We start from the raw sequence: 15864 nt of genomic DNA on the forward strand, positions 1-15864 counted from the left end.
CCCTATACATACAGTCCCCTCTCTTCTGCATCAGGCTCCATGTTTCCCCAAGCCAATCTCACCCTTTTTCTTGGTTTATGTGTGTATTTTGGTGGCATATTCTCTGGTGGCTACTTGAGAAAAGAAGCATAGAAGGTCACATTTTAAGCCCTTGCATTATCTGGTTATTTATCTCATAGAGATGTAGCTATAGTGAGTATGAAATACTCATTGATACTTGTGTGTGTGTGTGTGTGTGTGTGTGTGTGTGTGAGATATATATATATATATATATATATATATATATATATATATATATATATTATATCTATGTATATCATATCTATATATACCTATCTATCTATATATATCATCTCTCTTTCTCTCTCTCTTTCTCTCTCTCTATATATATAAATAGAGAGAGAGATATAGTCTTGAAGCTAAGCTACAGCCCTTTATGCAGGAAAGAAAAACTAATAGGCTTTTATATATCAAATATATCATATGATATATTAATATATCATCTATATCTACATATCTATCTATAGTATCTATCTATCTATGTATCAATATTTTGTGTTTATACCTTACCATGGTGTCTTCTAGATTGTAGTGGCACCCCTCCTTCACACACAAAAAAATCTTAACTAAGCTTTGCCAGAAATCTTCATCATAATTGATTTTAAGACTATAAGCAAAAGAGACTCTACAAAAAAAGTTCAATGTAGTTAAACTTTCTATTTTCCTGTTGCCCTGTTTTACTTGGCCACTGGCCTGGAAGACATCAGCACTCCAGGTTCTAAACGCTCTTTACTTGTTTTTCACAAACATGAATCCAGTATAGTACTTTGTAGAAGTATGTTTGTAAATGCAAAATGTGATAAAAAAAAAAAAGACAAGTCCTTTAACAAGGCCTCTGGCCTTGAGCTGGGGCTTCACAGAGATGACTACATTTCTAAGAGAAGTTACCAATTGGTAACATCTGGCAGAGGGAGGAAAGAAAGGGAAGAAGACACTCTCTCCTTCTCGGGTGTTGTCCTTGAAGGGTTAACTTGCCCAGAACAGGGAAAGAAAAAGCTGTTTTTATGTGAACTTCTGCAGAGTGTGAACTTCTGAGCCACTGCTCTTACATGCTGGGTATAAAATTCTGAAACTACCTGAACTTGGGGTTCAGGGGATTAATTGATTACAGCAAAAGCTGTGCCCTCTGAACCTGGCTACAGCTAAATAAAACTGTTTCCTGCTATCTTCAGTGTCTTGCCCCATCTGTCCCTACAAGATATTATCATGATGCATGACACTGGGTTATGAATCATAAATGTGTTTTTTTCTCAGAACTTTCTAGACCTTGCTCTCATATCTTCTAACTTCAAGGCTACCCTGGAAAAGTAGAACACAATTAATATTTTAATTAAAATTTATAGTCTTTTACATGTTCTCTCTCATTCCCTCTCTTTATCCCCTCTCTCTCTCTCTCTCTGTCTCTCTCTCTCTCTCTCTCTCTCTCTCTTTCTCTGTCTCTCTTTCAGACTTCTCAGATCTTAAAATTATTCTCAGTATTCCAAAATCTTTGAGCTGGACTTCAGTATGGGTCTTTATTCGTTAGTTATAGCAGAAATTTTGAGAGTCTGTAGAGTCTGAAAATGTTTTGGCATCAATTCTAGAAACTACTCTGTTAATTCTTTGCTGATTTCTCCTTCTCCTTGTCCAGTTTCTCTGTTCTCTTTTTCTCTTCCTTATTTTCTTTATTAGACTTTCAATTCAAGCTTCTAGTTTTTAAAAAAAAGTTTCATATTTTTTATTTCTCTTTTCATCCAAATGTTTTTTTAGTTTTCCTTTATATACAATTTTCATGGAAAAGTTTCACTCTTTTTGACCTTAATATTGTTTAACAAATGTAGTATCTCTTCTGTCAGATATACTTCGTGTATGTTTTTAAACTATTATCTGCAGCCTGCATTGCCTTCCTCCTGATTTCCTGTTTGGCTGGATAGCCTTGGTCCTACCTCTTTGGTGTTAGGGGAGAGCTTGTTCTCTGGTGTCTAGTGGTTCATGGCTATCCATCGTGTTTAATACTAAGGCAGAGCATGCTCCAGTAGGTTTGTGGCAGTGATGTGCTTCACCAGAGAGTTTTCATGGGGAGGTTCCTGGCTCTGGTATTGGAAGATCTTAAAGATCAGTAACAAAAGCCAATTTCTCTTGAGCCTATCAGTTTTCCTTTCCTGCATAAAGTTGGTAGCTTAGCTTCAAGGATTAAGAGAACTAAGAAAATGTGGGTGGTGGGGGATGGTCGGGGGTGGAGGTCCAGTGTGTAAACAGACCTCACTTGACTGCTCTTTTCCTGAATGGCATCTGTGCTTTCAGTGGACTTTGGACCCCCAGTCTTAGAGTCCCTCTGTTTCCACTGGCATTGGATCGAATTTCCAGTCCATTAGATAAAGGCTTTCATTTTCTCCATGTAGCCTGATCTAGAAACCTTCTAGTCATCTCTTCAACTGAGCTCCATCCTTGTCTTCTCAGACTCACCCCAAACTCAGACTGTGTCAGTGCTCCAACTGTTGCCCATAAGAGTTCTGCTATTTATCGAACAACCATTCCTTGTCTATGTGATGGAGCTCTGGTTTGATTTCATCAGCTGTATTCTCTCTCCTGTTCATGGTGCTGTATCTTAACTGGCTTCTGGACATTTCTGGAGGGTTCCTGTCATCTCACTTCAGGGGTTTTCTATTTGCCACTTCAACTATGTGGAACCTTCTGTTCCCCAGTCTGTAGGGCTCACTCCTCCTTCATGGAGTTATCTGTTTAGACACCACCTCCTCACACCAACTTCCTTTCCATTTTCCTCTTTCCCAGATTTAATTTTTACATTTAATAACTTTTCATCCCCAACTAGGATATAAGGTCACGGGTACAAACATTTTCATATGTTTTGTTCAGTATTATATTTTGAATACATAAATATGGCAAACATTCAGTAAATAATGAACATTTTTAAATAAAGATACATATGATGGTTTATACATTGAGTTATAGAATTTACCCATGATCTCCTTAAATAATATAAATGATCACAACTCTGTGACATAAGATTGATAAAACAACATTGTTGCAAGACAAATTTCAATTCTTTCATATAGCAATAACCTGCATTTATTATAATTCATTTTATGCTTTATTTTCTAGACATTATTTTAATTGTATTAATGGTATTTTAAATAAAATTAAAGCAACATTATGTAACTTTTTCTTTTTTTCCATCAATAAAATGTTTCTTTTTCAGATCACAGATAAGTATAGGACTCAGTGTGCATTTTGGAACTATTCACCTGATACCATGAATGGCAGCTGGTCTTTGGAGGGCTGTGAGCTGATCTACTCAAATGAGACCCACACCTCCTGTCGTTGTAACCACCTGACCCATTTTGCAATTTTGATGTCTTCTAGTTCTTCAATTGTAAGACAATTTCCCACTGCATATATATAAATCTGACTATGTTTCTTTTTCTGCTTTTATTCCATACAGTTCAAAAGAATAATTAATTTTATGTTTTTCTTGGATATAAATAGCATATATAATATAATTATAAAACCAAAAATATTTTATCTTTCTTTTAGTCTCTTGTCTTTCTCCCTGCCTTATAAGACATATCTAGTTTGGACTTTAGGTTATTTCTAATCTATGATTTATCTAATCTCTAATATCTAGTAGATTACATATTAAATTATATATCCATCTATAAATTCTTAGTGTTTTACGTCACTTGAACATTATAATGATTTATGAAATCTAAGGGTCTTTGTCTTTGTATTGAAAATTTATTTTTAACAGTAACAGAGTACCCTCAAATATTTAATATTTATTCAAAAATGACACATAACTAATATCATGTTTTTAGCAATATAGAATCCTGCAATATTTTAAAACATGAAAAATCTAAGATGAATAATTTCATAAAGTGTATTTTCCTTTAGTAATATTTTACTTACTTATTTATGCTTTGTTATTTTATATCTCTGAATCATATCTTCATGAGATTATAGATTTGCATCCATTCATACTTAGAATTCATTATTAAGTTTATAAAATGGCCCAACAAGCCTGCCTAAAGTAATGTCAATTTTAAAGATTATTTTTTCAGGGTGTTAATTAAGCAAAGAAGTCTCTATTCTATATGTAAAGATAAATACTTATCTAATTAGAATAAAACATTTTCCATTTCAGAGTCTTTGGACTATGCTATTTGGGTCTTCCACATATTCAGCTTTTCTTATACCTTTGTTTAATGTGTTTTAGATGAATCACTGCATAGAAAAAAGAGTTGGACTTACCACTGATAAATCCATTTTAATTAACCATTTCCCATTATAACAATAAATTGTCTTTCCAATATCATGAAACCAATGATGATAATATCATTAAACCATAAACTAATAAACACTATGTTTAAGGGGAAAAATCACTGATTAGAGTACTGTTGAATTGAGTGCTATGTGATTTATATCACATTCTTCTGGATATTGAGTATTTTCAAAAGTACAAAATTTTTCTCATCTAAATGCACATTTGTATTTTTACATTTTATGAACATTTTTGATTAATGGTTCACCAAAAAAGGAAGTTCATTACATGTTGTAATTTCTTTGACAGGTTACTGAGTTATTCTTTTAACAGATTTATTATTATTTCCCCTTAGGGCATTAAAGATTATAATATTCTTACAAGGATCACTCAGCTAGGAATAATTATTTCACTGATTTGTCTTGCCATATGTATTTTTACCTTCTGGTTCTTCAGTGAAATTCAAAGCACCAGGACAACAATTCACAAAAATCTCTGCTGTAGCCTCTTCCTTGCAGAACTTGTTTTTCTTGTTGGAATCAATACAAATACTAATAAGGTGGGTAGATTTACCTACTCTCTATTTTATTTAAAATTTTTCTCTTTCTTAAATATTTGTGTCCTAGAAACATGAATTGTAATGAAGGTCTTAATGGGTCAAACATACTGTACAAATTTTTCTTAAGTTATCTTTCCTAAGTTTGATAACACTAATGTGTCTAAGCAACTTGAGTCCATTAAGCAAAAATGTTCCTCATTATTTTGAATTATTGGGACAAATTAAAATTTCACAACAAACTAAAGAATGTTTTTTGTTTTAAGGGTCATTAAAGATCAAGAAGAGAGAGAATTGGAAACAAAGTTCATCTTAGGATCCAACAGAACATAAAAGCAGCTAGACTTCATAGAATGAAATATAATCAATTGGTTCTACCTATTCCCTAAGTTTTATTAATGCCCCTTTCCTGTGACTATGGATGCAGTCTTACCGAACAATTTCATATTAGGTTCATCTAGGTCCTCCTAGAGGCAGACACTGAAATGGGATCAAATATACAATAATTTTTTTAGTGGAAGTGACTATGAGGATAAAATGGGCCACAGGAGCGCACCATGCAGGTTTGAGCTGAGAGAGAGGAGGAGAAAAAAGGAATTGAAGAAAAGAGGAAAAACAGGAATGGGTGAAGAGTTTATACAACAATTCTAAAGAAGTTCAGCACAGTTGCCAAGGAGTTCTTAGAGAGGTCCGTGAACCAAAGTCACCTGGTTCAAGGTATCCTTATCTCTCAGGAACAGGAACATGGTAGTAGCCCTGCTCTATTGGTGGCTGGTTGGCAGGCAGCAACCAGCAGGAATTCGAACTTGGTAATGGATTCCCTACAACAGCAGCAGCTGGAACCATGTCTCTGCACTCCTTGAAGTTGGAGATTACAGAATTGTATTGTCATGATCACACAATGGCAAAATGCCTCCAGAATTCCATTCTCCTTAGAAAAGTCCCAAGGACTGAAACTAAGAATCAATTATCAAGGTTTTCTTCTGGGAATTGGGTGTCCATCATATTTATTTTAAATACTATGCACTGGACTATAAACTCCTAACCTAATTTTTTGTTTGTTTGTTTTATAACATTATTAGGACATCTTTCAATTTAATACACCTCCCACCTTCCCTCAATGCCTATTTCCTCTTTCAGTTGTCTCCCAATATCATCCTTTCTCCAAAAATAATCCTTATAGTGTTTATTACAAATATTTTTTTTTCTTTTTTGAGCATGTATAAAATAAAGGAGAAGATAGATGTGTCCAAAGCAGAAGTAAACTTAAATATAACATAATCACCAGGATACCATGGTTTACATGTGAATAACCCACAATTTTCTACACAATGTAAATTTATACAAAGAATGTCTTTGCACAAGGGCCATAACTTAGCTCTATCACAGGACTAGTTAATGTCTTCTATTGTTGAAGCACAGTTCTTCTAAATCAACTAGAAATAGCACATCTTTAAAAACTGACATGACAGGAGTATTTTAATGTCATCCATCATGCATAGTGGCATAATTTATTGAGGAATTCAAGATTTTATGTTATGATAATTTTAAAAGCAAATGCTTATGGATTCTTTCTTTTATTTCTAGCTCTTCTGTTCAATCATTGCTGGGCTGCTTCATTACTTCTTCTTAGCTGCCTTTGCATGGATGTGTATTGAAGGCATACACCTCTATCTCATTGTTGTGGGAGTTATCTACAACAAGGGATTTTTGCACAAGAATTTTTATATCTTTGGCTATCTCAGCCCAGCTGTGGTGGTTGGATTTTCGGCAGCATTAGGATATAGATATTATGGCACCACCAAAGTGTAAGTTAAGTTCTTAAACATTTGAAAGACATTTCTGAATATATTTAGCATGTCTTTGAAAATGTTGCTTGTTAAAGTACGGAAAAAACATACTTATTGACTTTACTGTTTTTTGTGTTTTTTTTTTTCAGATGTTGGCTTAGCACAGAAAACAACTTTATTTGGAGTTTCATAGGACCAGCATGTCTAATCATTCTTGTACGTATATATAAAATTGTTATTAAAATTAAAAAAATATGATTGAGGGGTGCTTAAAATTTCCATCAATCAGGTATTTTATTTTTAAGGAGAAAGGATTTTGAACACTGTACAGTATATGATTTATTAATATTTTACATATATTGCATTGCAACTGAGAAAAATATATACCTTATAAATTCTAAGCAATTATAATTCATTTGCCCCTTTTGGGGGAGGATTGATTTCTGCATAACATAGGAAAAAGCATTTTACTTATCAAGAGCCTCTTGGTATACTTCAATACTAAGAGTGTGCCAACCAGCTGATAATCTGGTATTGCAGATGTTTACGTTATTTAATCTTTTATCGATGATCGGTCATCTTTGAAGATTAGACTGTCATCTTTATAGTTTTATCATCTTTATGTACCCTGTCATCATAAAGTGATTTTAAACTAAATTGCAACGTCAGAGACAGGAACCCACTATTTCTCAGAAGCAGACAAGTCATATATTGATAGTCCTATTTCAGCAAGGAAGAGGGCCTTTTAATTCTTATTGAAGGTGGTTTCAAACCTACAAATTTGGCAGGTATTATATGTTCCATTCTAAATAAAGACATTTTTATATGTCTCAAGAGCATTTCTAAGTGCTAAAAGTTTTCAACAGCCATTCTGAATATAATAGTCTGACAATGAATCCGGGAGGTATGACAAGACTCTAGAATGGAATGAATTGTCAGTAGAAGAATTGTGACAATATTTTGGACAACTTTGTTCTATGTTTTGACCAAAAGCTAGCCATGATTTTAATATCTTTTTTCTGTTTTATTCTTTTCCCTGAGTCTTTTATGGTTGCATGAGAACTGATAAGTGGAGAAAAGCTTGAAATGCAAAGCAGAGAATTTTCATCAAGCTTTATTTTTTAATGGTGTGGATAAAATCAAGTGCATTCAGAAATTATACTCCCTAATCATCACAGAAAATTGTTTCTAATTCTCACAATTAATCTAGCAATATTTTAAGCCACTGGGTAGATTTCAGTTAAAACAATTTCAGCTAATTTATTATAACTGCAGTATTTTCAGCCCACAGAAGAATACAAACTGAATAGCATCCTGTTCTCCTATACCTTGGATACTGGGGATTGAACTTAGGGGCACTCAACCACTGAGCCACATTCTCAGCTCTACTCTGTATTTAATTTCGAGACAGAGTCTCATTGAGTTCCTTAGCATCTTGCTTTTGCTGAGGCTGGCCTTGAACTCCCTGTCCACTGGCATGCACGCCACCATGCCCAGCTGATATGAGAATTTTGTGTGAAGATATATTACAGATATTCTAACTTTACTGATTATTTCTTTCCAGCATGGACAATCTCTGATAACTGTTTTCTACCAGTAAAAGTTCTATGAAATAGCGATTCTTAAAGATTAGGTGAAAAATAGCAGGCTGGAAATTATGTTAAAAACAGGAAAAATGGGAGCATGTTTCTCTAAAGTAAGAAAGGGAAAGTGCTCTCTGAAATAGTTTTTAACTGTTATTTATATAAGTGAAAAGATAACTTTGGATTATCTTATAGTAAGGTATTCAGGCTTCAGCTGGGCTTATCTAAAAATGAGTCCTGAAAACTTTCCAGAAGTCTAAATGGACATCATCATACTGTTCCAGTCTGGAGTTAATGAACCAATTTGTCTTCTGTACAGTTGCAGTATGATAATCATCCCCAAGTTAACCAGAAGGTCAGGATACTTAAGAAATGGGCAAGGCACCTCAGTTTTACTCTAAACCTAAATATTGCTTTTATTTATAGTATTTTTTAAATAGCAGAAACTCTTTTTGAAGCAAAGTGAATTAATTAACTCTGGTTATATCCATTCAATACCAATGCTGGAAGGTAGATAATGTGATGTTAAATGATTTTTTTTCTCTTGTTCAAGGATAGTTTCTAGTCCAAATATAAAGTAAAAAAGATTGGGGATCAAGTATTTTTGGCCCGACACTTCCCATGGGTCTCACTAAGAGTCAGTAGAAACAGCTGTAGTCCAAAAAGAAGAATGGAGAGAGGGTCTCAAGAGCTGATGGCCCAGAGTGAGGCATCCTTGGCTTTTGAGGAAGTACATACAATGTCCTCTATAGGAAGTTCTTCTTTTCCCCACCTAGTGAGGAAGAAAATTGGTGCTCCCCATCTCCTGAAGAGAAGGTGAGGAGGGGCACTCCAAAGATGTTGCAGAAAGTGGATCTGACATGGTAAAAGAAAAATGATCATCCTGATCCCTGTTTGCTGGTGGGACTGTAGAACTTCCATGTCTCCTTGGTATATTAGAACAGAGTAGGAGGAACAGTTTTTGGAAAGAGTTTGACATGTGTCTCCTGATTTGAGGCCAAATGTGAACATATAACACCTACTTTTGTCTAGAGTTTCCCTTAGGCTGCATGCTTGCTTTGGAATCCCCAGTAGCAGGAAAAGAAAGAGATATCATATGGTGGGCCTAGGAGTAAATTATGGGAAATGCACAAACTTCAGCTGTTCTATGCACACAGAAAATTTAGAGAAGTAAAAAGGAATTACACGCCTGCCCAGATCAAATGAAATTATATACATACACCTAAGGGAAGGGGTTGAATAGAGACATGGCTGCCTCCCTCTGAAGAATAGAAGGGATTAAGATAGAAATGAACTACTATATAAATGCCACAAACTGATATTACTACCTAAGTGGAGACCATTTTATAAGCCAAGAGTATTGACAAGAATAAGAACCAAATTAAACTAAAGCGATGTCCTGAAGCTTCGACATCATTGATAGGTGACCAGAATTTTCTAGCTCTAAGAGGAGATGAGCTGAGTCTGGACCATGGAAAAAATTATCCGAAAACCAACCATACTCACTTACTTACTGCAACATCTCAATGTATCTGCATGGATACAAACCACATGTACTCCAAAGTCCTGGAATGGAAAAAGGAGTAAAGTCCAGATTTTCTTTTTCATCTAAAATTGCTAAAAGCAAAGGCATGTAGATTTGTCAGAGTCTAAAAGGGGAAAAAAACTTGTCTTTTATGTTATAAAACAAGTAAAAAATTCTTTCTAAAATGGGTTCAGATGTTCAAAATTGATCACTTGACATTTTGGGGATATGAGTTATCTCCTGACTGAAAAATCACCGTCATATGTTTGGGAGTTTTCTAGTAGGTAAAGATGACAAGACAGATAACTAAGTTCACCATGTTAATTGGGTGCCCTGAATATAAAGGACATAACCAGAATTATCCCAACCTGCTAGAGTATCAGTGAGAGAGCAAGACAAAACAAATGAAAAAGAACAATATATAATTACATTTAAGTGATACTGGTAAGATGTGGGAGCCACCAGTATAAGTCACCATAAGCATTCAACAGAGCTTCATCAGATGGAAGACCTTGTTTATGGGCATAGTGAGTAGTAGATCCTACTTTATACAAGGAATGGGGAGAGGATTAAAAGGGTGACCGTAAACTTCTATCAAATAACCCTGTAAGCCTGCCAGATCCCTTTTGAGGGAGAAAGAAGGGCAAGGCAAGAAACAGCATTGAAAGCCAGGTCATACCTGACATAAACTGAAGCATCACTGCTACTCTATTATTAGCAAAATTCAAGAATTATCTTTTCATAGATTCTTCACTCCTGAGTCTAGGTTGTCAGTAATTATAAAATTTTTACCTCCATATATAAACTCATCTGTTTCTTCTCCTCCACTTCTATATTCTGGCCTTTGTTTTCTTAAGTGCCTAGTATTAATAAAAATAATAAGCATTTTTTAAAATTTTCATTTTATTGAGTATCCACTACTTTTGAAACACATAGTTAATACTTTAATTCTCAATCTCCCTAAATCACTTATATTTTTATTATGCCATTTTATATTGAAAGAAACAGGTCTTTGATTCAAGATATTAAGTGATTGGCCTAAAACTATTGATCTACAAGTAAATGTTGGCATGAAAGCTTGAAACTCTTCCTTGCCTTAATATAGAACCCACCTTTTATTTTACTTCTTTTGCAATTGCTTTCTGATCTATCCTTCTGCTCCTATTCTTTCTCATTTCAAGTTAAACTATGCAGAATATACTGCCCAAAAACAAATTCACATAATGGGAATATTAATTTTAATCCATAGTATGTCTGTCCATGGTCAGTATCAAAACATTCTCTGTGTATTAGTATATTCAGCGGTTTAAATACCTCAATGAGAGCTATTATATGTGTCGCATTTAATGTGTGATTTAATTTATTTCAAAGAAGAATAAATGGAGGAATAGAGTATTTACACTGCTCGACCAACAGCTAGTAAGAACCCTAACTAGAACTTCATTCTTGGATTTGAATTCATTATCTGCTTTCTTAATTCCAGTGCTGCTAATTCCCCTTTGCCTATAGTTCAATGCTGTAGGTTAGTGTATAAAGTTCCCAGTAACCTGCATATTCTCAGCCTATTTCACACTGCATATCTTCACACCACAATCTCTTCAAGAATTTTATCCTTGTTACACTACTTCCTTTCCCTTGTATGTTTTCTTGATTCCTTGCACTCAATAATCCTGCCACTTACTGCACAGAGTCATGAAAACTTTCTCCAACATGTCCCATAGAAATTTGATTCTAACTCTATATAGTACTTTTTAAAAAATATTTATTTAGTTGTCGATGGACTTTATTTATTTATATGCAGTACTGGGAATCGAACCCAGTGCCTCACACATGCTAGGCAAGCATCCTGCCACTGAGCCACAATTCCAGCCCTATATAGTGCTTTTAATGGTCTATTTTGTAGCACATATTAATTTTCTATGTGCATAACACTACTTTTTGTTCACCCTAGAATATAGAGGTAACTAGAAAGACCTCTGTGATAATTTGTATATTTTAATGGATCCATTAATAAAATCATAGTAATATATGAAACAGCAAGAAAATACTATGTGATCTTAAGCTATTTGTGAAATCTGTGCCCTGGTTCCTAATAGGTAAATGAAGATAAATAATGTTAGCCCAATACAACAAGATGATAGTAAAAGCAAAAACAAATTTTTGAAAAAGCATCCATTAACAATTAAAAATGGAAAATGCATAGCGATTTGAAGGACAAGCTTATCACCCTTTTATTTTTATCTTTAATAATCAAAAATGAAATGAAAGACAAATTTTAAAGCCAAAAATGTCATAGCCAAAAAATTATATGCAATTGAATGTGTGCAAGATTGAATATAGAACGTGTGTATGTGCAGATCATTGACTTTTAAAATATTGGTGAATATGTGACAGCATTTAATTATAGAAAGATGCAATTATAATGTATGTGCCTATTACTATATAGAATTTGTTATGTCTCAAGTAAACTCTGCCAGGAAAAATTAACTAAATAAAGCAAAGAAAAACTATAGAAACCTAATGGAACTAAAGAGCATTTATTTTCTAGAACAAAGATAAAATATAAGTGAACCTTCAATTTTAAATAGATAATCAGTGGCAACATTTTATAGCTTTAAATGAGGGATAAGATTTCTTTTATACTTTTGTTTAAACAAGGCTGGGAAGATTTGTACTCCAGAGAAGAAATCACGATAGAACACTGCAATCTCTTTCATTTTTTTCATGAAATATTGCATTTCATCTATAGAGTAAGGACTGGGTACCTTAAATTGTATTTGCTTGTTTATAAGGATGGAGCCTCGGGTATGCCTGATTTGAGATTATAATATAAAAACCCTTTGAGACAACATATAAATTAGTAAAAACAAATTAGTTCAGCACTGGTGGCTTTTTCTACCCCCAGGTATGTTGTTTCAAACAAATATTCAAGGTTTTAATCTACTCTGATAAGTGTTAGCTACTTAGCTATTTGAACAGCAACATTTTCTGCATTGATCATATGAAAGTACTTCCTCAGGTGTTGACTCATTAATATTAAGGATCTCTTAAATTCTGAAAAATGAACCAGTGACCCCATTGATTCTATCTATGAATCACTACATTCAAAATTTAAGATTGTAACTCTACATGAAAAGGCCTTTCTATGCTTTTGAAAGAGTGAGCTGTACAAGAAAGAGACTTCTAAATCTTTGTACAGCAAGCTGCAAACTGAAGATAATTTCTATAATTTTTCTTCAATATTTTTAATCTTTAGTGCTGAATTCTTTCAACAAAAACTACATAAGCTATTAGATTCAAGTACACAAATATAAAAAAGAGTTTGTAAAAATAATTTAACTTTTAAATAGAAATTGAACTTTCCCATAGATATGTTCAGTATTAAAGAATAGAATTTGCCTGATTGAAGCAAATACTAATTAAGCTATGTCCAAATAAGGCATTTCTTTTTAAAAAAATGTGAGCTTTCACTAGAATTTAAATCAAACTCTTATAATTGAGTGTTGTTATATTGCTACTCTTACATACTTTTTTCAAGATTTGCCCAGAACTTCCTTCACTTTTTGTCGTGGTCTCCTCTATAATTGCTTTTTCTTTGTCTACAAAGTCTTCATTCCCTTTCCCCAGGAGATACCTACTGAAACCTACTAAGAATGAATTCCTATGTAACTCTTATAAGACAGGCCATGTCTATGTAGATATTTGTTATGTGACATATTCTGTTTATATTTTTAATTACACAAATTTTTAAAAAATTAAAGGAAATGTAAGTACTACAAAATTGTGTAAAAATTGTGCATGCCATCTTGTACTCATAGTCTATTTCTTCATATGTACTCTATACCTTTTCAGATCTTGGCTGTGTGTATGTATATATATATTTGACTCCAAGTTCGAACTAGGTGAATCATCTGTAACCTATAATATATCTTAGTGATATTTCCTCATTAGCATCTATCATTTCACCATTTTGTAATTGCATATTATGAATGTGCAGTGATATTTAACCACTTCCCTAGAGGTGAATATTTAATTTGCTTCCAATGTTATCTTATTACAAATAACATTACACAGATAATCCTTGTTCCAGTACAGTTGCATCTATGCATTAAATATAATTGTGAAGAAGTGCTCTTCAGAAGTAGAAATGCAAGTATGTACAGATTTTTAAATTACAAATTGCTTTCAAAACAACTTCTTTAATAGAGTTTTACACCAATGGAAGGAGAGAATGCTCTTTTTCTGACATTTTGCCATCAATAGATTTTTGTCTACTAATGTTCTAATGGCTTAGTTGAACAATATAAATCAATAGAAAGGATGATAGGCCAGGATTTCATAAGAGTGATACAGTTGACGTATTGGAGCAAATCTTTGTTGTGAAGGCTATCCTGTGCATAAGAGGATGCTCAGCAGCATCTCTGGCCTGTATCCACTAGATTCCTGTGGTACCAACACCTAGGTGTGGCAAACAAAAACATCTCCAAACACAGCCAAATGTCCCCTGGAGCAAACTATCTCTGTGCATCTGAACCAGTAGTCTAGACTTGGACATTAAGTACCACATGTAGGAATGCATTTTGGACTCTTCAACTAATAACATAGACTTAAGAAAAATAATTACAATCAGGGTGTGGACACTATACTTTCAATGACCACATTAAAGTGCTATTAGAAATACTGCCCACTGTAATTTTAAATATTGTGGATAACAGCATCAATATTACAATTATATATTTTAATTTAATGGCATCATACTTTTTAGGTGCATCTTTCAGTGACCTCTGTGGTTCCAGGCACTTTAATTATCTAACCTTTCCCCATATTTTATAATTATAATAAGCATTTCAGTGTCTATAACATTTCTTTACTTTTTTTCATGTTATTCTGATCTCCTTGAAAAAAAATAGCTAGAATTTTTTTTTAAAAGAAAAGATCAATTGGAGTTTTTTTAAAAAAACAACAGAAAAATTACATTGATAGTTTTAATATGTTCTCATATATGGCAGTTATGTTCTTATTATAAATACTTTCAAAAATAGTATCCTTGGGACTCAGTAGAAAGTTTCACAAGAATTGAATAACTTTATAGATATTAGAGATCCAAAAATATTGTTTTAAATAGAAATAACTAGTACTTCCTTATGAAGGTAGCTTTATGGTGAAAGGGGAAACACTGTGGATGATGCAAGAGTAATACAGTCATTAGAAGTATTACTCCCTTTATGCTTGTATAATCTTTTAATCTTTCAAAACCTTTTAATATATCTCAGTTAATCCTCACAGAGTTTCTCTAATACAATAAAATAAAAATAGTAACAGCATTTAGTAAATGATAATGCTTTACTAGATTTCCACACTGTGTACTATAATCTTGACTTATCTGTTTGTAAGTACCTAAAGGGACTCTGCTATTTATAATTTAAAGAACAAATTCCTTAAAAAGTACTGATTACACTAAAGCATATTATGTGCATTATTGCGTAGCTAACAGATAAAGCCTTCAAGCATCTGTTCACTAAGAATTCATAAAAACACTTAAACTTGACCAAGAGCACTGTGCATGTGCTGATTGTCATTAGGTGATCATTTTATCATCCTGAGTGTAACACAGTGCACTTGCAACAGTGAAGCGTTCTTTGAATCAGTCTTTATTACACTTGCAGAATTCTTACTCCACATCTTATAATGCAAAATAAAACAAAACAAACAAACAAAAAAATGCATCCTATGGTAACTGATAAAGAAGAGAACCCAACTTGTTCAGTTTTACACGCAGCTTTTAGTTGTTAGAGTTTAATTCACATTTCAGTGGATGACAGCTACCACAATGCCTGTACTGTATTCTATGTAGGTAGAAAACAAGGCTGCATGAGCTGAAGCAGTGTACTCAGAATCACCCAACCACTGAGTAGCAGAAGCCAGCTCAAGGGTTCAGGGCTCACATTCTGCACAGTTTCCTTGCCAAATGTCCTTTCAGCTCTCCTTGCACACAAATTTGAAGGGAGTAGATTGTTAGGTCTATGTAAACCTTGTTCCTGCCTGCCTTCTGGTTTGCAGAAATGGCTTCAGGATGAGTTGTGGGAGAGCTA

At 33.6% G+C, this 15864-nt stretch overlaps 1 protein-coding gene across 1 annotated transcript in view; it reads left to right on the forward strand.

Moving 5' to 3' along the window:
- Positions 1 to 15864, forward strand: part of Adgrl4 (adhesion G protein-coupled receptor L4) — a 103869-nt gene that overhangs the window by 71685 nt on the left and 16320 nt on the right. The window contains exons 10-13 of the mRNA XM_076863669.1: positions 3260 to 3433; positions 4674 to 4877; positions 6462 to 6682; positions 6814 to 6880. Coding sequence (XP_076719784.1) covers positions 3260 to 3433; positions 4674 to 4877; positions 6462 to 6682; positions 6814 to 6880 — 666 coding nt within the window. The remainder of the gene's footprint in view (positions 1 to 3259; positions 3434 to 4673; positions 4878 to 6461; positions 6683 to 6813; positions 6881 to 15864) is intronic.

The sequence above is a fragment of the Callospermophilus lateralis genome, chromosome 7, assembly GCF_048772815.1.
Source record: "Callospermophilus lateralis isolate mCalLat2 chromosome 7, mCalLat2.hap1, whole genome shotgun sequence".
Taxonomy (NCBI): domain Eukaryota; kingdom Metazoa; phylum Chordata; class Mammalia; order Rodentia; family Sciuridae; genus Callospermophilus; species Callospermophilus lateralis.